The sequence below is a fragment of the Ranitomeya variabilis genome, chromosome 2 (assembly GCF_051348905.1).
Source record: "Ranitomeya variabilis isolate aRanVar5 chromosome 2, aRanVar5.hap1, whole genome shotgun sequence".
NCBI lineage: Eukaryota > Metazoa > Chordata > Amphibia > Anura > Dendrobatidae > Ranitomeya > Ranitomeya variabilis.
In genome coordinates, this window is record NC_135233.1 from 824,472,866 (window position 1) to 824,496,629 (window position 23,764).

The following is a 23,764-nucleotide window of genomic DNA, read 5'->3' on the forward strand; positions in this document are numbered from 1 at the left end:
AGGTGGCTGGCCTCAATGATGTAAGTCCCAGAAGAAAATACACCAGCAACAACATTTACTTTGAGGATTTTTTAGTGGACCGGATTTGGGGTCAGAGATGTAATATCGACCAAAAGAGACTCGGTGGAAAAACTCTAATTCCATACACTCCAGCCTTGGGTTTGCTTGTCAAATTACAGGCAATTGAGTTAGATTATCAGGGCCTGTTGTGTTTGGAGACAAAAAAGACAGATAATGGTGGACGGTCTCTGTCAGATCCTGAGAGGTAGATTTAAAACTAAATGGGCAAGACCATTTTAAATTATTTTGCCTAACAAATTTAAGGACTGTTTTTAAGGCTGGTTGTCAGTCAGTGTATAGAGAGTGGTGGGTGTAACCTTACCCTCTACACAAAATGGTGCCCGATAGCGTGGTAGCGCCATCCCTATGACTGAAAGTCAGACACTGCCGGGAGAATAAAGTTAATTTCCTCCTGGTGGTGGGGCTCTCGGTGCTAGCACCCCATGATGTAAAAAGCTATTAAACGTATTTAATAGCGATTAAACATTTAAAAGATTAATAGCATTATTTTACATGACAGGATCATTTTAAATCGATAGACCGTGTATATTCTTGACATTTTGAGACAAACCCTGTAATATTTCCTAGTTATGCTTTAATTTACCTTCTTAAACAAAGTAATTTTTAAACAAAAAGGTAGCCCAAACTGAAAATGGACGAATTATTTTTGAAAAAATATAAACCCTATATTTTTTGGCATTATTGATTTGTGGGCAACATATTTACAAAGGCTTTAAAGAAAAAAAAATGTGGATGTGCGTCACCAGGCAGGAAAGCTTGAATGACAAGAACAGACAGCTACTGAAATGTCTTCGCATTTCCAAGATCAGATTTCATTCTATAGTTACACTGCCAAAATAGTTTATTGCCGTCAGGTACACACACACAAGAATTACACTGGTGACTGTACACCACACAGGAAGAAAAGCAATGCAGCTAATTGAAAAGGTAGTGAAAGCGAGGCATAATACAAGGGAAAATCTGTGATGTAGGAGTGAGAAGACAACCGTTCTTAATAGTCAGGAGTGGGGTCAATTACACACGACCATGTGATAGCAGAGCAGAACCTGCTGCCTATTTTATTGAGCATTGCAAGTCGCAGCTTTCCACTTGTGACAAGTTAATAGTCACAATTCTTTTCAGTAAAACAAAAACAATTTACATAGTACGAATGTTTCAGCATTTAGCTATTTTTTAAGAATCACTCAAGATGGAAGAAAAAAATTGCCTTCTTAAAACAGTTTTACACCGTTTAGCCATAACATTAAAAGCAGATTTGTCAGCTCAATGGGAGCCCGATAGCCGATTCATGCTGCCCAAACCATATGCACCACGAATCAGACCAACTCTATAATTGCCACCATTCATGTTTTACTTTGAAATATTTCAGCCAGGAACAATGTCTCTGGGATGTCTAGTCTGAAGAGAAATCCCCAAATTAATTTTCCCACCTCACTCCTCTAGACTGACAGGTTTCTCCTATAGGACTGCTTTTTTGTAGCATCCCGACCGACTATTAAAAGAAAGAATTCTCTAAAAAAGCCACAGCTTTTCAGAGTAAAGCTTATATGGCAACTACAACTTAGGCTACTTTCACACATCAGGTTTTCGCTGTCAGGCTCAATCCAGCTAAAATTAAAAAAAACAGATCCGGCGAATGTTGCTGCCAGATCCGTTTTTTTTACTCTAGACTTGTATTAGTGCCGGATTGCGCTGGATGACATTGCGTTTTGCCTGGTTTTCGGTGGCAAATCTGCCATTTCCGGTTTCTGGAAAAAATGTCCATAGCAACGTTTTTTGTCTCCGGCGAAAAAGCCGGAAGTGCCGGGTCCGGCGCTTATGGCTGTTTGCTAGAATGGAAGCCTATGGGGGCCGTAAGGTGCCAGATCCGGAAAATGCCGGATTCCGTTTTTTTAAACTGAGCATGCTCCAAATTTTTTTTTATCCAATTATCTGGATATTCTAGTCGGATCCGTTGAAAAAACGGATCCTTTGCATCAGTTTTTCACAATCTGCGCCGGATTAATTTTTTCCAACATTCGCCGGATTGTGCCTGATGCAGAAAACCTGATGTGTGAAAGTAGCCTTATTACTGTTATTGCTTATATAGCTCCATAATATTATGCAGTGTTTTACAGACATCATTATCACGGTCTCATTGGGGCTCACAATCTAAAATTCCTTATCAGTATGTATTTGGAGTGTGATAGGAAACCTGAGAACCTGGAGGAAACCCACCAAACACGGGAGAACATACAAACTCCTTGCAGATATTATTATTTACTTTATAGAGAACTTCTTAATTCTGTAGCGCTATGCATACAAAATTTGCCGCAAGGGAACCATTCCCTCCCTGGAGTGATTTAAAGCCTAAAACTCAGTTTGCACGAACCAACGGCACTAAATGTCCAACTATCCGCTATTTTTTTTTTTGCCGATAAGTGGTCATTTAATTGTCCACTTACACAGTCAGACTGTTACATTGTACAGTGCACATAGGGTGCCATTGTTGTTGGCAGTGTAAGGAGGTGGTGGAGAGTTTCAGTGCTCCCTCTTTTCTTCATACTGGTACCCTATGGTTCCCCTTGTATTTTGCACTGTTACTTATATGTACTGTAATGTATGCTACTGTATGTCTATTAATGTTATGTTAATGTGATGTGCTGTGTTTGCCTTGTTTCAATGTTCTACTCTAGGCTGTGCCTCTATTTAATCTATGATTAGAGGCAGGGCCACCACAGGTTAAGTTTGTGGGCTGGACTTGCAGCCTCTTGGGAGCAGGAAGCTCCTGCTTCCTGCTCAGATCCCAGGCAGCACGGCGTGAGGCAAGATGTATGTCCCCATCCGGGACAGCAAGGACCCCCGGGCTGGGGGAAATCTAAGCCGGGGCATTGCCAGAACCCAGGAGGGGATAGAACCTGTTGCTACGAACTAAAGGACAGTGACACGGGCATTGCCAGACCCCCGGAGGGGATAGAATCTTTTGCCCAGGACTTTGTAAGGGCCCCACCGAAGGGACTTCCAGCATCCAGATTCCGGCATATGGACTACTGCTACCGACCACCGTGACTGTTGTGGGTACTGCCACGGACATTGCCAGGGAAAAAGGGCAGGAAGCCAGTGTTGTACTTCATTTCATCTCTGCTATTAAATTTCATTCCCTGTTGGACTGCAAGTTGTGTCTGAGGATTGTATCTGTCTGGTCTATCTCTGAGCAAGGTGCCACGGTGTCTACTGACTGTGACTAGTTGACCCGGCTGGGACTACCACCCCAGACCACCTTTTTACAGCAGCACAAGTTGTGTTTACACAGGATAATGAGCTCCCGAGAACAATTCTCTTTTGTCCACCACAAAGTATCATTTCACCTGCTGAACAAGCGCTCTTCTATTCAGGTGAACGGCAGCATGGGTAGAATAAGATTATAAGTAAAGGATGCTCAGTCACCATAATCGTGAAGTTTAAATGGAGCTTAAGAAGGTGTTTACTTACTTGTATTTGTCTAGTGGATGAGGTTGCACTATAGGCCCTGCAGTTCCATAAATTTCCTGTTGTCGACGAATATTCCGTGGAGGTTTGGCTGCACCATGGATGTAAGCCAGTTTTACTTGTCGTCCTGCAGGCATGGGAACATAGGTCGTGTAAGCTATTAAAATTACAAAGCCAAACCTGAAAATTCTGATCGGAATTAAACGGCCTTTCTGCAGTGTCAAAAGGCAGACATTGGAAACCGTAGCAGTAAAATTACTGGCCAGGTATTAACAAAATAATTGCTCCATTTCTCTTCTGACTGACATAGGTGTTCACATCTTTGTGTTACTCATTAGCTTGAAAAGTTTTGCATAGAATTTACATTTTAATAAACCTGCATTCCTATACTGGTTATTAGTCAAACTTATTTTCATGCCATAGTACAGACAGATCTCGGCTAGTATTTGATAATATGCTTGAAAAACAATATATACGTATGTACTATACTGTTCTACTGTATTGGATTTCATTAAGAGGTCAATAAATTTGTCCTTTTACTTTATGCATTTCGCACCTTAAAAACAGGCTGTCAACTACTTAAAAAAAACCCTACTGAATGCCTAGGTTCCCCCCAGTAAAATAACACTTTAACTCCCCTTTAGCACCATTCCAGCGGTGTTGGAACCAGAGCTCTCCGGGCATCTAGCAACATAGTCATGTCACGCAATCCCTGTGGCCAATCAGGGATGGCTTCAGACAAAATCACGTACACCCAGAGGTAGTGAGAGAGTAGCAGCTCAGACTTCCTCCAGCTGTATATGATTTGTTTGATGCCGAGGAGAGTGAAGTTACCCTGATTGGCCACAGGTATTAAGCAACATGACAATGTCACAGGATACCTGGAAGAGCTAGTACAGATACCAATGAAACCGTGCCAGAGGCAAGTATAAGTGTTTATTTCACTGGGGTTGGAGGGGGGGCAGGCATTCAAAAGGGTTAGTTCAAGTAGTTGACAACCCCTTTAAGAATTTGTCATTTAAAATATTTTTGGATGATCTCCTAGGTCCATTGGCTCACACCAGAGATATATGGAAAGTTTGCTACAAAAAATTAAATTTGGCATCAAATTCCTCTCTTACCTCCTCCTTATCGCATCCGAACTTACCTGAATGCCTGAATTTCTCATTGACAAGGACATGGGCTCAATCTGACCAATTTAATTTTGCCGATATAATTATCAAATTAGAACCTTATACTCTTATGATGAGCTGAAATGAAGGTTTCTGTTCACTCTCTCCCATTATGCCAACATATCAATATTAGTGATGATCGAACCAGTGAATATCCATGTTCAGCTGGTTCGGGCAGACTTTTTTTTTTTTTTTTTTTTTTTTTTTTTAACAGTCCGGTTCGGGTAGCAAACATGACCACATATTCTATACAAGTCAATGGGGACCCGAAATTCTGTGCTATAAAATGGTTGTAGTAAGGGCTAGCAGGCTGAAATAGGAAGCCAAATAGAGGTAAATAAATGTGGATAGGAAATTTATTAAAATGGCTCTTTCACTCTAGCAATCATGGTAAAATAGTAAATGAACATAATTTTTAACAGTGCCTCCACAAAGACTGATGTATGATCCTGCCAGTCCAGTTAAAATTTTCACCCACAGAACATGTGGCACGATACCACCATAGAATAAAGGGTTTTCATCTCACCCACTAAGTATGGTGAATAATAACCCCACATAAGATTTTAATAAATTTCAGCATGACAGCATGTGGCATGATACCATCACATTTGTAAAATGTATGCTCCAGCAGCATGTACAGCAAAAGCATCTGAGGAAAACATAATAGGTGACAAAGTTTACCTAAAAAAAAATTATGGTTCAAAGCACGGGTGAGGAATCTTTTTTATGCCAAGGGCCATTTGGATATTTATACCATCCTTCGGGGGCCGTACAATCTCCGCCCACAAAGTACATCCTGACTCTGGCACTGGTTTCAGGACGTAATCTTTCATTGCATGCCCTTCAGTGTTCAGTAGTGAACACTGCATGTGTGTGCTAATAGGGAAAGAAGAAATTAATGAGCTTGTGGAAATCAAAATACACCTCCCTGCCCAAGAATGCGGTCCCTGAGAATCTGCTCGGGGGCCTGATAAAAGGTCATCGAGGTACGTAAATGGCCCTGAGGCCTGAGGTTCCCCAACCCTGGTTAAAAGCAAGCAACCAGGCCTGAATTAGGGCCTATTAGCACCCATCTCCATTAGACGATTATGCACCTTTTTTGGGGGGCCCCTTAAAGTTTTACCCACAGAGCATGGGGAACAATACCCCCACAGACTTCAAATTTCACCCCCCTAGAGGCAATGTGGGCTTGAAATTTTTTGCTGCAAAATTGTCGCAGTAAGAGGTAGGGTGCTGCAACAAGAAGCAAAATGGGAGTAAGAGCAGGACAATTGCCCTGCAAAGAAATGTGCATAGAGAAATTGCTTAAAGCGGTTCTGTTGTGAGGAGTTTGACAAAGGTTCTTGCCCCCCCCCTAAAAATGGGGATAGGGCACTGACTAAAGATAAAAAAAAAATTATAATCTTGAACCAGGAGACAAAAGGTCCAAGTGGAGGACGAGGAAGAAGTGGAGGTGGATGTGGTAGATGCGGAGGTAGCCAACACTTTTTTGGGTGGGGGATGCCCCAAAATTAAACAAATGGCAAATAGAGTAACCATGGCTGTGTGCGACTAGCATAGCTGTCTATTCATCCAAAAGGTACTGAAAAGTTGTTTGTGATCCATGCCATTTTTATAAATGTAAGCTTGCCCACGCTGGTTGTGAACAGGCAGATGCACCTATCTGATAACACCCCCTGCCATGCTAAGCACTCGTTCCGACAGTACACTTGCCACAGGGCAGGCCAGCACCTCCAAGGCGTAAAGCGCAAGCTCAGTCCATGTGACCAATTTTGAGGCCCAAAAGTTAAATGGGGCAGACCCATCAGTTATAACATGGAGACATGTGTACAGGTACTCTTGTATCATATTGTGGAAATGCTGTCTGCTGCCGATATGGACCTTATCAGATGGTGGTGCCAGATGTTGTGGCATGTGGAGGAAGTGTTTCCACATTTTGGCCAGGCCAACCCTGCCTTCAGAGGTGGTGACAGTGCCCCAGCTGCATTGGAGACTTCCTCCTCCTCTACCTTGTTCTTCCACCGAGCCCTCGCAGTCAGGTGGGAATGCCGTAAGTTGTGTCTCTAACAGTGTGAGCTTGTAATCATGCATTTTGTGATCCCTGTCCAAGGAGGGAAGTAAGGATGGTATATTGTCCTTTAATTTCTTGTGCTTTTCCACCCTGCTTCCTCTTTCGGACCATTGTGACTTCTTCCTCTTCCTCCCAACTGATCATACCACTTGGATGGCCTTAGCTCAATGTGGGGTCTAGGACCTCATAGTCTCCAGCATCATCTTCCACCCAGTTCGAGTCTCTGCCCTCCTTGACGGCCGGTACACTCATGTTTTCACTCTTAAAAAAATACAATATAGGCATGAGGCTGGATTTGGGGACTCTACTCAAGGCTGTTATGATACAGAGAAACAGGTTTTTATAGCACAGGGAACTTTTTTTTTTATTTTATTTTTTATTTAAATAGGAGTACAATATGATTTGTTTGTCTGAGAACTAGATTTTTATGCAACAGAGCAATATGATAATTTTGTCAGGCAACTAGATTTTTAACGACACATACTGCCAGACTTTATTGCACAGAGTGCCAGGCTTTTAGGGCATAGAGTGCCAGGCTACACAACAATGGTATTGCACACAGGACCAGGCTTTTAGTGCAGTCTACACAACACAGCTATGCAACACAGGAACAGTGTTTTGGGGTTTAGAGCACGAGGCTTATGTGGCACACAACAGGAGGGTGAAATGGCACAGAGAACCAGACAGATTGCATAACAGAAACAGAATGGCTACGCAACATGTGATCTGGCATAGTCAGGGTTACATGGTAAGCTGGCCAATCACAGCCATGCTAGTAATTGGCATGGCTGTGATGGCTCCGGAAGTGACCACAGCCTAAAAACTTATTGATTGTCTGCGCTACAGCCTTTCAACAAGCTTTCTTTGGCTAGCAAAGCTGAACAGGAAACCAGATTTCTGGTTCAAAGTTTGTGTTTGGGGTCTGTGCACAGATACTAAGAATCCAGTATGGACCCCGAACTTGCCAATTCGGGTTCACTCATCCCTAATCAAGATTACACTTTGTCTCATCCTATTTCATAGTTTGCAGGTCTTAAACCCACATCTTTTGAAAGATTACCTAGATATGGCCCATCAAATGAGAGGTTTAATCTCTGATACCTACAATATTTTACAAAATCTTGGTCCAACTGCTTAACTAAGCATTGATATATGCTCAAATGGGAGTATTACGTAGGTAAAACTTTAACCAACGCCGAATGGAGAAATATTTAGATAATCGCATCCTTGGCTGTATCCTGCATTTCATATAAAGAGAACCAATATAAAAATATACCCGAGTTTTTGCACAAACTGGACCCATCTCTTTCTCCCCTTTCGTAGCGATGCGCCTTAGCAAGAGGCTCCATTTTACATTTATTCTTTTTTTTTTTTTTTTTTTTTTACAGTTCATACCACTGTTCAAACCTCTCATTAAACAAGTCTTTGGTTTAGATGTACCTTTAGATGTTCGGTTTCTGTTTAATAATTTTTCCATAGACCATATCTAAGAGTCACCAGGTTGCTCCTGCATATACTGACAGCAGCACGTTGTCCAATAGTCTTTCATTGGGAGCAAACTTCTCCCTCTTTGTTTGATCTTTATGCTCGGATTAAAGAGATTCAAAATTTTGAATATTGTGCTCCTTGAATGACAACATTGTGGAAAGGTTTAATGTTATCTGGTCTCCTTGGGACACTTTTTGGGCTCAGCCGACTTTGTAATGTTTTAGAGGTTACTGAAGCAGGTCATTATATTATCCCTACTATTTACCCTGTCACCTTCTAGTCTGTCTAATCGCAAGTTCATTGTTAAGCTATTTTTTTTTCTAACAAAATACATAATTTGATTAACCGCCCTTTAAAATATAATTATTATTATTATAAGATTGGCTTAATGTTTTACAATGTTTCTTGTTAAAAATGAAAAAAAAATATAGATTAACTTTTGAAAAAAAGCTTGAAGACTTACAGAATTTTCAAAATAGCCAGATGACAAACCTTTGGGTTTTCCCGAATGTGCAGAACTGATATTTTGCGTTATCTTCCTCAACTTTTCCTCTCTTTCAGTAAAGAGCCTTAAGTACATTTCCCGCCAAGACTCATACTGCAAAAGCCGATGACCTTTAAAGTCTCTTTCGCAGTGCTTCTTCCACAAGTTCCCAGAGTCTTCTATAAAAACCTTGGTGATAAATTAAAATATTTTAGCATATCTCCCAAATTCAAAATTAGGTAAGAGGGACCTTTATTGTGGCACACATAGTGTAAAATAAAAACTACTGAGGTGTGAAAAGCCATTTCAATAAACTGGACTAACCCTTTGTGCCCATACAGAAATAGTAATCTTAATGCCAACCACACACAGGATGATATACCCACAGTGCTCACAAAGTGTAATGCCCCAACACACCATATCATCATGGCCTCACGTCATCCCATATTGTATAATGGTCCCTCAGCTCCCCACCCAGTATAATGCATGCATAGACTGTACGATGCTCCCACATTGCACCCCAGCAGAGTACGATGCCTTGAGAGTGAGCTGCACACAGTACAAAGACCTCACACTATTTTGCCCCATCAGTGCTCTCACACAATATGATACTCCAATGTTGCATGATGCATGCATGCATGCATGCATGCATGCATGCATGATGTCCTCACAGCACTCACCCTCCCCAACACACAGAATGATGACTCCACAGCTTCCCCACACAGTATGGATATCCGCATTGCCCCTCCAATATACAATATGATGACCCTATATGTTATAATGCCTCCTGCGTACCCCCACCCACACACAATATTATGCCCTCACATTGTGATACAACACACAATATGATGCCCCAAAACCTCCCTGCACAAGATAAACCTCCACAGAACCTCCCTCTCACAATAGAATGCCACCACATTGCCCCCATTACATAATGAAATCCTCTTGGTATGGTGACTCTACACAAGCACCCTACTTGCTTCTTTACATCCGGTAACTGAACTGTACACAAACACATAACCCCAACCTCCTGGCACAGCTCAACTAATCCAGAACTGACCTAATTCATCTGCAAAGGTTGGATTTATGATTTTATATGTATATAGAAAAAGATGGCACAGCATTGCTAGATAAAATCACAGCAAAAAACGCAACATCATGCAAGTTTTGGATATACAGTACAGTATGTTAGGCTTGCAGAAAATTAATCACAAAATATACAAACAGGATTGCATTCTTCAATTCGATTTAATTGCTCAGGAGTACAACGTTGAAGTACTGGCTTCAAGATTTCAAATGGTACACCACCGACCTCTTGAATGGCTGCAAACAAAAGTAAAACAAGTACTTTATTACTCATGTAAAAGTTTGTTATCCCTTTCCTCTGCAGCAAATTTTCATTTTAGTACTTTTTGTTTTTTCTCCCCTTCGTTCAAGAACCACAATTTAAAATTTTCCCATCAACACAGACAAAGGACGACTGGTTTTATGCCGGTTGAGTTGTAGCTTTGAATGAGGTCATCTATTTTACCATATGACACACTAAAAAATTACACATAAATATACAAGTGTGATAAAATGGTGGAAAAAAAATGCAATTCTGCCATTCTTTTGGGTGGTTGTGTTTTTTACATTGTTCATTATGTCGTAAAAATGACCTGGCAGTATGATTGGTGGTGGTGTTAAAAGATGGTGATAAGCTAATAGAATAATAGTTTAAAGATTTGATAAGATAAGTGCACAATAATGATGGCCTAATTCACGCCATATGCCATGTCTAACATGCTTTGCATCATGGTAATGTGTTTCGGACATTTTTTCTGAACCACTTGAAGAGGGGTCGTGGCCTAACCTAAATTTCTAATGTAAAGGCTGCATAGCCTTTCATCCTCCTGGGAGGTTCTGAAAGGGACTCAACTTCTTAAAATCTGCCCTTACAGAGGTGAAAGTTAGCCTCCTGGTGTGCCATCGTGGTAACAATATGAAAATATTATACTACTACAAGTCGCTGCTACCAATAAAAGAATTGTTACTATATAATTTTTGAAACAAATCACCAAAACACATGACACGTTAAAAAATTATTCTATCACGGTTGTTCATGAACTCCTTCATGACCTTGCGATTTTCCAAGTTTTTTGCACTTTTGTTTTTTCCTACCCTTCTTTCAAGTTATTTGATTTTTCTGTCAATGTAGCAGTATGAGGGCTTGTTTTATGTAGGATGAGTTGTACTTTTGTGTGATGTTATCGGTTTATTGATTTTACCATATCATGTACTGGAAAACAGGGGAAAAAAATTCCAAGTGCGGTGAAATTGCAAAAAAAAAAAAAAAGTGCAATTCCACAATTGTTTTTTGTGCTTTTTATATTTACAATGTTCAGTATATGGTCAAACTGACCTGGCAATTTGATTCTCCAGGTCAGGAGGAGTATGCAAATGCCAAAAATGTATAGCTTTTTTTTTTTTTCCATTTAAGTGGTAAAAAAATAAAATCTGAAATTTCTGAAAATTTTTTTTGCTTATGTCGTCACTTTATGAGGCCTGTAGAGTGTCCATTTTTGTGATCTGGGGCTGGGTGATGGTTTATTTTTTGCACCCTGAGCAGATATTTTATTGATACAGTGTTTTGACCACCTCTTATTGCAATGTTGCAGCAGATAAATAACCATAATTCTGAGGTTTTCGGGTTTTTTTCTCTCATAACACCATTTACCGATTGGATTGATTGCCTTCATATTTTGATAAATCAGACATTTATGAACACCGCGATACCAAATGTGTGTATTTTAATTGTTATATTTTCAATGGGGCAAAGGGGAAGGGGGTTGATTTCAACTTTTCTTTTTTTCCCACACTTTCTTTCCTGACTTCAATAGCCTCTTTGGAGACTTGAAGCTGTGATCATCTGATCGCTTGTGCTATACATATCAGAAATCACAATCTGCTATGAACGCCGGCCATGAGCCAGCGTTCACAGGACTATCTTAATGACACTCACAGGGATCTTCTTCAGACCCCCTGATGTCATGACAACCCATCGGCACCCCACAATCACGTGACAGGGATGCCAATGGGCAGGATTAATGACAAGCTTCTGGTTGGCGCATTTTGAATCTTGCTGTCAGTGATTGACAGCGGGATTCAACAGGATAACACAATAACTGCTCCACAGTTGTTAGAGGCACTTGATGGCTCATTAAATCAGCCATCAAGTATGTGGAAAGATCAATGTCAGGGACATGATCTTTGACATAAATATACATCAAAGGTGGTGAAGGTGTTAACTGATTTAATGTAAAAGAATTGCCACTGCTAATGCTTACAATCAATATTATTTTGAAGAATCCGTATGCATTGCTCATAGAGCGATAACATTTTGGGAAGGTATATTATTTTGGAACCAGAGTACACCAACATTTTTGAATTAAGACGCCGTCCAGTAAATTCACATGATTCAGGCTTCATTTCGGGTAAACTTTCTGGAATGCACTCTGCATAAAAAGAGAAAAAATATTCATAAAAACACGAAGTATAAAAAAATTTATCAATGTAAAACAGATATTTCTGATGAAGTATATTTTACAAGGGTATACTAATATGCTATAAAAATAGCCACGATATACTAATATGTTGCAAGATCATTTATGTTTATTTATGCACAAATCTATATCCGTAATATGCAGTTATCACTGGTAGGTTTCTATTTAAGGAACGCTATTTCATTTAAGCCGAAGCTCCAGTGCTACATATCAAGGCTGGTCAACGCAAGAATGCATGCACAGTGAAAATTAATTGTCTTAAAGTATAGGCAAACTTCTCACGTCAAATTGCAAAAATAGTCCTAAATAGTGATCCCTTAAATTAAACATTTTCAGGCAACAATGTTTGCCTCAATGTGCTCACCTTTATATTCACTTGGGTGAGGTGGGGAAGAGAAAATTGAGTAGTCGGCCAAAATCTTGGGAAGCGGGACATTGAGTAAATCCTCAAGACAGCTCTTTTTCACCTGAAATTAAACACCAAAAGATTACAAGGAATTTGTGAAACTTTGCCTATTGATTTAAAGCTCTCACTTTCTATGACCAGTATGTCAGTCATGTCCACTGTAGTGAGAGTGTGAAATAGCGAGCACAAGACAGCAAGAGAGTGGGCGCAAGAGCGAGGGCACGCATGTGCACTTTAAAAAAAAATAAAAAAATCTACCACTAGCATTCTTTTGTCCACATTGGTTATCATACCAATGACGCCTCAAAATTACCAAGAAGACCTTTACTGCCCAAAATAATTAGCACTCCTTTAATTTTTTTTATTTTTAAATTAAAGGAAGTGTTCCATTCAACAACCCATATATTGAGGTTCATCTCTCTGTATCTGTTCATCTGCTGCATGGTGACAAAGATAACAGCAGTGCAGTGAATCAGTGATCGGTGAGCTCAGCAGCTTGTGCCGTCCATATTGGTAGTCACTGAGCTCAGTGATTGACCGTACTGCAGCCTATGTTTTTCCTTTAAAACATTTTAACCAATTTTGCTTAAACTTGCCTCTATGTGTTCCACTTCTTCCTCTTCCTTTATCGGATTTTGATGCTCAGCATTGGATATTTCCAAATTATAGTATTGCTTACACACTTTCTCTACTTTTCTTGGCGGTTCATTTATTGGATAGGATTTCTTTTTTCTTTTGTTTGAAGCTTGGTCGTAATTGAGATAAGACTCAAAAGACATTGTGGGAGTTTCAAACTCCTCACCTGAAAAAGTGTTCTCTGCTTGAATGTTGTCCCTTTCCCTAATGACAGTCTCATGTACAGTAATCTTGCTTTTGAGTCTGTTGGATCCAGAAGACTTGCTGTCATCCTTAGTAGAGGACTTAGATTTCTTTTCAGTACTCAATGAATGTACATTTTTCAGCTTCTCCTGGTGCCCCGACTTGCTTGACTTTTCACTCTTTGATTGGGAACTCAAAATAGTTTTTTCACGTTTTTGTTCCTTGCATGGTATATTCTTGTCAGGTGTCTTTTCTTTGGGCACACATTTTTTGTCATTGACCTTTGTGTCTATTTTACTAGACTCTCTTTGTTTGTTATCTATTTGAGATCCAGAAATCTTGCCCTTTTTTGAATGCTTCTCTTTAGAATTCAAGTTAACTTCTTCCAAAATTTCATTTTGTGCGTGTTTAGGTTTAGAAATCATCTTCTTGTCTTTGGCTTCGATTTTCGTTTCCAGTTTAGATTGTGAAATCTTTTTTTTCTCTTCTAAAACTTCCTTTTGCTCATATTTGGATTGTTTAGTGGGTTTCTTATTCTCAGCGATTTCTTTTCTTTCATCCATAGAATTTGGCATGCTGTTGCTACAAAGTAAGAATTAGTGCAGTTTAAAGGACAAAAAAAGTGTTACACCTCTCTATAACAAAGTCATACAGAGACATACCATGGCAGCCATTGTAGTCAACTGAGGTCATGCTCTACCTTCTTATTCTTTGATACAAAGGCAATAATAGCCTGCGTTTTCAGCTGACATTGTGTAGGTTTTTATCCTGGGAAGTATTGCTTCTTAAGAGTATATGCACATGTTAAGAATTTGCCGCAGACATTTCTGCACCAAAAAAAGTGTCTCTTCGCAGGAAAATGCAGCATAAAATACGGGGAATTTTGATGCATTTTTTTTAAAATTATGCATTGGAATGGGCAAATGTTGCTAAAAAAGTTGACATGCTACAGATTAAAAATGGCTTCAAATGTGCAGGGAAAAATAAGTAACATGTGCATGAAACTTCAGGAGTCTCAGTCACTTTGCAGGCATTAGGAAATCCTTCAAGTTTCTGTCAAAAATGCGTGAAAAAATGTATCAAAATAAAGTAGCAAATACTTAACAAGTGCGCATACCAATAAAATCTACTTTATAGGTTTTACTATAGACAGCCTCCCTTGCAACACACCCCATGCACATATGAACAGAGCCTTTGGCTTCGCTCATACATTTGGGATCTAGATCACAAGTTTCATCAATCTTTTGCTCATGCATTTTATATTTATACTTCTGTATAATAACAGTGGATCAGGGCATACACTAGAAAAATTTTCTGCAGCATAAAATGACACCATCATTAAACAAGTACATATAGTGGGTCAGGGAACCCCCTTACAGAAGTGTATTGTGGTCCTGAAGCTTATGAAAAGCAGACAATTTTGCTGTAGACACTAATTTTAGGTGTTTATAGGAACACAGAAGAAATTACAAGATACCTTGTCTACCAATTTACAGTTATGGCCATCCCAAAAGTTATAACTACTACCAACTCACAATTTCAGCTTCTTTATATTGATAGGTCTGTTGGCACATTACATGATGTTGTAAAGCAAGTTGTTAAAAAAAAAAAAGTTGACAACCAACATGGGGACAAATGTTCACTTTCTTTCCCCCAGACCTGTAAATCTTTAAAAACCAAAGAAGTTCAATCAAACTGTACTTACATTTCTTGCACCTCAGGAACCAATTTCTTCCATTGAAGTACAATAGATTTAGCAATGTCTCCCATTTCAGTGTGTTTGCGGAAACTGTTCACAGTCTTTCCAACTCCAGTTTCCTATAAAATAAGCATTTTTGGTTGAAAAGAGAAGAAAGCAAAGAGGTAAATGCAAGTTTACACAATAAAAAGGTAATTAAAGGATGACAAGACGCATAGGCTGCAAAGCCGAGATTAGGCGGTAAGGGTTGTACCATGTTTAGAAGTTATCCCTCCCTAGAGGTCGGACCACTGGGATGACAACCAATCCCTAGTACGAAGCTCTATAAGCCCTGTATGCATAGAACAGAGATTCTGCATGGTCAGCTCTGTTCCATTCTTTATGGAACTGGTGGAGATGATCATGTATTGTCCCCTTCTCTGAATTGGTGGGGTCCCAACTATCAGACCCCCAACAATCAATAAGTTATTTCCTATTCTATTGATAGGGAATAAATAATAATATTGGTTCAACCAACTTATAAACCTGTGATTTCCCATTTTTTGCACTTTTATTTGTTTTTTCCTCCCCTTATTCCAAGAGTCATATTACTGTATGAAGGCCTGTTTTTTTGCAGGAAGAGTTGGACTTGTGCTTTTTAATGTACCATGTTCCCTATATAGTAAAACTAACCTGGCAATATGATTCACGGGGTCAGTACAAGTTTGCAGATACTAAATAGGTTTGTTTTTAAGTGGTGGAAAAAAAAAAAGACATTTATAAGAAAAAAAAATCATTTTTTGCTTAGGTCGACATTTTCCTAGACTTGTAGTTTTTTTATTTTTCAGGATCTGGGGCTGTGTGAGGGCTTATTTTTTTATAGCTTGAGCGGACTCTTTATGGATACCATTTTGAGGCAGATATGAGGTTTTGATTGCGTCATATTGCAATGTTGCAGCAGCCAAAAAAACGTAATTCTGCAGTTTTGATTTGTCCTCATTATGCTGTTAACCAATCAAATTGTTTTTACATTTTGATAGACCAGAAATTTCTGGACACAGTGACAGTATTTTTTATTTAATATTTTAATTGCTTTATTTTCCCCCTGACGAAGGAATTCATTTCCGAAACGCGCATCGGGTGTGTGCGTGTGTTCAGGATGGTGAGGCACCCAAAGGTAATGCTTATTAGTATCTTTCCCTGAATCACACATTGTTTGCACATAGTACTTTATTATCTTGCAGTATAATAAAGATTATTATTGCTCAGCTTTCAGGGGAGTTTCCTATGTGTATGAGTGGATCCTTCCCTGAATTCATTTTTTGCACTTTATTTTTTTGCAATATTGCACAGTTCTTGTGTGACTTCCACTTGTTGCCATATGCATTCTTTATATAATAATTTTACTTATTTTTGCACTTTGGCACGTATTTTTATATTTTTCACTTTTAGTATAATTTCAGGGAATTATTTATACCCCATTTTGGGGACTAATTACCTTGCACAGGTTCATTAGTGACCTCTATACAAATTGTGCTCATGGGTTTATTCTCATTTTAAATATATGATATATACTGTCCCGATTCGCACACAGTTTGTTTACTTATAATTTTTTATATTGTTATACCTTTCTGTATCGCTACTACTAGTTAATAAAGATATTATTTTACATAATCCAGTCTGGTCTTCCTGGTGCATCCATAACTTTGGTGGTTGGGTTGTTTCTGGTCATGAGTGGTTTCCACTTCTTTACTTTGTTTTAACACCAATGGTAATTACCATTATTATTTATACAAAATTTTCTATTTATCCTATAGTTTTTATTTCGTCTTAAGGTTTTAACATTAACTTTATTTTCAATGGGGCAAAAGGGGGGTGATTTGAACTTGTGGGTTTTTCATACTTTTAAAAAACATTTTTCACACTTTTTACTGACTTCAATAGTCCCCTTTAGGAGACTTAAATATGCCTGTGCTATACATATGGTTTCAGTTACTGCTATGTATAATATGATGATCTCTTATGAATGCCAGCCATTGGCCGAAGTTCACAGGAGATTCAAAATGACAGGCACAGGGGTCATCAGCAGACCCCTGGCTGTCATGACAACCCATCAGCACCCCGCCGAACATGTAACAGGGGTGCCAATGGGCGAGATTAAATTAGCCATCAAGTGCTGGGAAAGATGTGTGCTTGGCATGCTAGCCCACATCAAAGTCAGGGACACGACCTTTAAATATACACCAATGGTTGTGAAGGGGTTAAACTCATAGCCACCATTAAAAATTCTATTTTCTACTATATGCTATTCTAAAATAATTGGACTTCTGCTTGAATACTTACCGCCAAGATATCCAATGAGATATCAAGCACTTGTAAGCTTTTCAGAGCTTTAAAAATCTAGAATGATATAAGGACAGGCAATTATTTCTCATCTTGTAACTGTATAATAATATTTTATAAGATTCTATTATTACAATTTAGGTTGTATGCACAGTTTTGCCAAATCTCAATGGACCCATAACAAAAAGCACAAAAGCAGAAAAACAATAGGGAAAAGGCTGAGGTACATCAATAATAAAATATAAAAAAAAATCCATATATACTTTTTATTCACATATAAATACATGCAAAAGACATTAAAAAAAAGGAACCATAAAAAAAGATTAAATATAAAAATGGAGTTTGTGGGTAAAGATCTTGTATAATGCCATGTACAGATGAATAGGTAAATTCATGGGGCAGTTATGATCCCATTAAATTAAGTTTTGTTTTTGTTTTTTAAACTAATACACACTGGGCTTGCAGAGTTGAATGTACCCATAGTTAGTGCGACATTTAGTCGATAGCCATTAGAGTAGAGCTCAGCAAAACACTTAATAACAAAGGGCTGACAAACCGCATGGCCAATAACAAATGACAACTCAATCTAGGAAAAGTGATTTTAAGGGGTTTTATCCATTATATTAGAAAGGTAAATTGAGTGTGGAGACAAGTGTTAGTAAAAACTATGACAACATCTTGTGCTCTGACAGATGTTGTGGTTGCCCTGTTAATCCCCTTATGTGTATGGTATTATATAGGAGATGTAGTTTCTATAGCTCATTTCTTTACTTTAACATTAACAGAACAAACAGAAAAGTATAAGCAGTGGTATAGCGGTCAGTTAATAAGGCCTAAGCTATACATAGTAGGAAAGCCTACAAATGAAAAAAAAAAAAAAATGAAATGCTTGATGAGATATATCTTGTCAATAATTGTCAGAAGCATAAAGCTGTAATGCTCATGTTAAAGAGGAATCAACAGTGGAGATCGTCGCCCAATAAGTCACCATATGTCATAAGCTGAGAGGAACTTAAAACCCTCAAATGGACTATTACTTCCCAAATTGTGTCCCCAACACCCCATTCCCATAATCCCCATGATTAAGAGTTCACAGGGCTCAGTGCCTTTGCTAAATGACAGGCTGTATGGTCGCATCATGCAACTATGCAGCCTGCCATCTAGATGTAGCAGAGATGGACCTGTCTGACAATAGGATTAGCAGCATCTCTGTGGAAAGGTGAGGAATATTGTTGTTAGTTATAAAAAAACAAACAAAAATAAACACACTTTTGCAAATGATGAGGGCATCGGGGAATGGGCGAGGTTTTAAGTATGGTTTAATGAAGATTAAAAGGAGTCTGTGTCATTCTTTCAATTAAACAGACTTTATTCTGGGTGTCTGTTTTCATACAATATGACTATGGGGTTAGTAATGGGGCCCTCTTATTGACACCTCTCCATTACCAACTTCGGGACTTAATGTCACCTGACAATGCAAAAGGTGACATCAACTCCTCAATTATCACCCAACTTGCCACCGCTACAAGGCAAGTGGGAAGAGCGAGGCTAAGTGCCAGAACTGGCGCATCTTAGAGATACACCTTTTCTGGGGCCGCTGAGAGCTGGTGTTTTTAGCCTGTGGGGTGCAGTATCCATGACCCCTTCCTAGGCTATTATCAGCCGGAAGCTGTCTGCATAGCATTTACTGCATGGGCAGCATCAATAGTAAAAAGTTTGTCACATAGGGTTAATAGCAGCGTTAACAGACTGCGTTACACCGCGGTGTAATGCAGTCTGTTTAACGAACTGCTACAATGCTATGTGGGCAGTGGGCGCTGACTGGGGGTAGTATAGAGGGGGCACTGACTGTAGGAGAGTAGGGAGCGGCCGGACTGTGCCCGTCGCTCCCAAGAGTGCATTGCGGTCTCGCGAGATGTTAACGTGCGGTCTCGCAAGACCACCACATCATCATCTCGCGAGACCGCAATGCATGGACCGGTCACGGGAGCATTGCGAAGAGCGGGAAAGGCCTGGGCTGGATCCGGAAGGTGAGTATATAATGATTTTTTTTTTTTTTTATTATTATTTTTAACATTAGATCTTTTTACTATTGATGCATAGGCAGCATCAATAGTAAAAAGTTGGTCACACAGGGTTAATAGCAGCGTTAACGGAGTGCGTTACACCGTGGCATAACGCGGTCTGTTAACGCCGCCATTAACCCTGTGTGAGCGCTGACTGGGAGGCAGTATGGAGCGGGCACTGACTGCGGGGAGTAAGGAGCGACCATTTTGCCGCCGGACTGTGCCCGTTACTGATTGGTCGTGGCTGTTTTGCCACGACCAATCAGCAACTTGGGATTTCCGTTACAGACAGACAGAAGTGACTCAGACAAAATTATATTATAACTAGATTGTGGCCCGATTCGAACGCATCGGGTATTCTAGAATATGCATGTCCCCGTAGTATATGGACAATGATGATTCCAGAATTCGCGGCAGACTGTGCCCGTCGCTGATTGGTAGAGGCAACCTTTATGACATCATCGTCGCCATGGCAACCATTATGACATCTACATCGATTCTGTGCCCGTCGCTGATTGGTCGAGGCCTGGCGGCCTCGACCTGAGACGCGGGATTTCCAGGACAGACAGAAAAACCCTTAGACAACTATATATATATATATATATATATATATATATATATATATATATATATATATATATATATATATATATATTTATTTTCACACACACTAGCTGTACTACCTGGCTTCGCCCGGGTTAATGACTGCTGTTAGCAAAATAGAATGTGTTAACAAAAATGTATTCTGCACACAAGAACCACAAAACAAATAGATAGAAATGTAATTATTAAAAGGCAAAAACTAAGCTAATAGAAGAATTTCACAACATATATTAGCTTTGTTATACTGAGAATGTCTTTGTTGCCTATATTAACCAATCAGAGCTCAGGTTAACTAACTGTAGCAAAATAGAAGCTGAGCGGTGATTGGTTGCTATTGGCAGCCTGATAAATCCCCAGCCAACAGGAAGCCCTCCCCCCTGGCAGTATATATTAGCTCACACATACACATAATAGACTGGTCATGTGACTGACAGCTGCCGTATTTCCTATATGGTACATTTGTTGCTCTTGTAGTTTGTCTGCTTATTAATCAGATTTTTATTTTTGAAGGACAATACCAGACTTGTGTGTGTTTTAGGGTGAGTTTCATGTGTCAAGTTGTGTGTGTTGAGTTGCGTGTGTTGAGTTGCGTGTGGCGACATGCGTGTAGCAACATTTTGTGTGTCGAGTTGCATGTGACAGGTGTAGCAAGTTGTGTGCAGCAAGATTTGTGCATGGCGAGTTTTGCGCGTGGCGAGTTTTATGTGTGGTGTGTTTTGAGTATGTGCAAGTTTTGTGTGAGGCAACTTTTGCATGTGGTGCAACTTTTGTACATGTGCAAATTTTTCTGTGTGTGCAAGTTTTGCATGAGGTGAGTTTTCCATGAGGTGAGTTTTGCACGTGTGGCGAGTTTTGCGTGAGCCTAGTTTTGCATATGGCGAGTTTTGCATGTAGCGAGTTTTGCGCGTGGCGAGTTTTGAGTGGTGACTTTTGTGTTTCGACTTTTATGTGGCGAGGTTGGTGTGTGTGTGTGGTGAAATGTGTGCTGAGGGTCGTATATGTGTTCAAGCACGTGGTAGTGTGTGGCGCATTTTGTGTTTGTGTTCATATCCCCGTGTGTGGTGAGTATCCCATGTCGGGGCCCCACCTTAGCAACTGTACGGTATATACTCTTTGGCGCCATCGCTCTCATTCTTTAAGTCCCCATTGTTCACATCTGGCAGCTGTCAATTTTCCTCCAACACTTTTCCCTTCACTTTTTCCTCATTATGTAGATAGGGGCAAAATTGTTTGGTGAATTGGAACGCGCGGGGTTAAAATTTCACCTCACAACATAGCCTATGACGCTCTCGGGGTCCAGACGTGTGAATGTGCAAAATTTTGTGGCTGTAGCTGCGACGGTGCAGATGCCAATCCCGGACATACATACATACATACACACATTCAGCTTTATATATTAGATATACCTGTATGTAATCTCCTGTATATAGTATATACCTGTGTGTCATCTCTCCTGTATATAGTATATACCTGTATGTCATCTCCTCCTATACATAGCATATACCTGTATGTCATCTCCTCCTGTATATACTATATACCTGTAGGTAATCTGCTCCTGTATATAGTATATACCTATGTGTCATCTCCTCCTGTATATAGTATATACCTGTATGTCATCTCCTCCTGTATGTAGTATGTACCTGTATGTCATCTCCTCCTCTATATAGTATATACCTGTGTGTCATCTCTCCTGTATATAGTATATATCTGTGTGTCATCTCCTCCTGTATATAGTATATACCTGTGTGTCATCTCCCCTGTAAATAGTATATACCTGTGTGTCATCTCCTCCTGTATATAGTATATAACTGTATGTCATCTCCTCCTGTATTAGCCCTCGTTCACACGTTATTTGGTCAGTATTTTTACCTCAGTATTTGTAAGCTAAAATGGCAGCCTGATAAATCCCCAGCCAACAGTAAGCCCACCCCCTGGCAGTATATATATTAGCTCACACATACACATAATAGACTGGTCATGTGACTGACAGCTGCCGGATTCCTATATGGTACATTTGTTGCTCTTGTAGTTTGTCTGCTTATTAATCAGATTTTTATTTTTGAAGGATAATACCAGACTTGTGTGTGTTTTAGGGCGAGTTTCGTGTGTCAAGTTGTGTGTGTTGAGTTGCGTGTGGCGACATGCGTGTAGCAACTTTTTGTGTGTCGAGTTGCATGTGACAGGTTAGTGTAGCAAGTTGTGTGCAGCAAGTTTTGCGCATGGCGAGTTTTGCGTGTGGCGAGTTTTATGTGTGGTGCCTTTTGAGTATGTGCAAGTTTTGTGTGAGGCAACTTTTGCATGTGTTGCAACTTTTCTGCGTGTGGCAATTTTTCTGCGTGTGCAAGTTTTGCGTGTGGCGAGTTTTCCATGAGGTGAGTTTTGCACGTGTGGCGAGTTTTGCATGTGGAGAGTTTTGTGCGTGGCGAGTTTTGAGCGGCGACTTTTGTGTTTCTACTTTTATGTGGCGAGGTTGGTGTATGTGTGGTGAAATGTGCGCTGAGGGTGGTATATGTGTTCGAGCACGTGGTAGTGTGTGGCGCATTTTGTGTGTGTGTTCATATCCCCGTGGTGGTGTGGTGATTATCCCATGTCGGGGCCCCACCTTAGCAACTGTACAGTATATACTCTTTGGCGCCATCGCTCTCATTCTTTAAGTCCCCCTTGTTCACATCTGGCAGCAGTCAATTTGCCTCCAACACTTTTCCTTTCATTTTTTCCCCATTATGTAGATAGGGGCAAAATTGTTTGGTGAATTGGAAAGCGCCAGTGTCAACGTCTACAGTGAAGAGGCAACTCTGGGATGCTGGCCTTCAGGGCAGAGTGGCAAAGAAAAAGCCATATCTGGGACTGGCTACTAAAAGGAAAAGATTAATATGGGCAAAAGAACACAGACATTGGTCAGAGGAAGATTGGTAAAAAGTGTTATAGACAGAAGAATCCCAAGTTTGAGGTGTTTGGATCACACAGAAGAACATTTGTGAGACGCAGAACAACTGAAAAGATGCTGGAAGAGTGCCTGACGCCATCTGTCAAGCATGGTGGAGGTAATGTGATTTCTGGGGTTGCTTTGGTGCTGGTAAAGTGGGAGATTTGTACAAAGTAAAAGGGATTTTGAATAAGAAGGGCTATCACTCCATTTTGCAACGCCATGCCATAGCCTGTGGACAGCGCTTGATTTTAGCCAATTTCATACCTCAACAGGACAATGACCTAAGGCACACCTCCAAATTATGCAAGAACTAGTTGGCGAAGAAGCAGGCAGCTGGTATTCTGTGATAGAGTGGCCAGCGCCGTCACTAGATCTCAACCCCATTGAGCTGTTGTGGGAGCAACCCTGACCATATGGTGCTCAAAAAGTGCTCATCAAGCCAAACCAACTTGTGAGGGGGACTTCTTGAAGCATGGGGTGAAATTTCTCCAGACTATCTCAGCAAATTAACTGCCAGAATGCCAAAGGTCTGCAATGCTGTAATTGCTGCAAATGGAGCATTCTTTGATGAAAGCAAAGTTTGAAGAAGAAAATCATTATTTCAAATAAAAATC

General features: G+C 40.0%; 1 protein-coding gene across 3 annotated transcripts in view; it reads right to left on the reverse strand.

Moving 5' to 3' along the window:
• The window catches only part of LOC143809943 (elongin-A-like), a 124,249-nt gene that overhangs the window by 19,520 nt on the left and 80,965 nt on the right, over positions 1-23,764 (reverse strand). For 2 of the 3 annotated variants that reach the window (XM_077292891.1, XM_077292893.1), the window contains exons 2-9: positions 17,553-17,609; positions 15,237-15,349; positions 13,309-14,113; positions 12,671-12,773; positions 12,091-12,258; positions 9,990-10,087; positions 8,773-8,953; positions 3,553-3,676 (exon numbers count right to left, since the gene is read on the reverse strand). In XM_077292891.1, coding sequence (XP_077149006.1) covers positions 3,553-3,676; positions 8,773-8,953; positions 9,990-10,087; positions 12,091-12,258; positions 12,671-12,773; positions 13,309-14,113; positions 15,237-15,349; positions 17,553-17,609 — 1,649 coding nt within the window. The remainder of the gene's footprint in view (positions 1-3,552; positions 3,677-8,772; positions 8,954-9,989; positions 10,088-12,090; positions 12,259-12,670; positions 12,774-13,308; positions 14,114-15,236; positions 15,350-17,552; positions 17,610-23,764) is intronic. The other variant, XM_077292892.1, reaches the window with a different exon arrangement.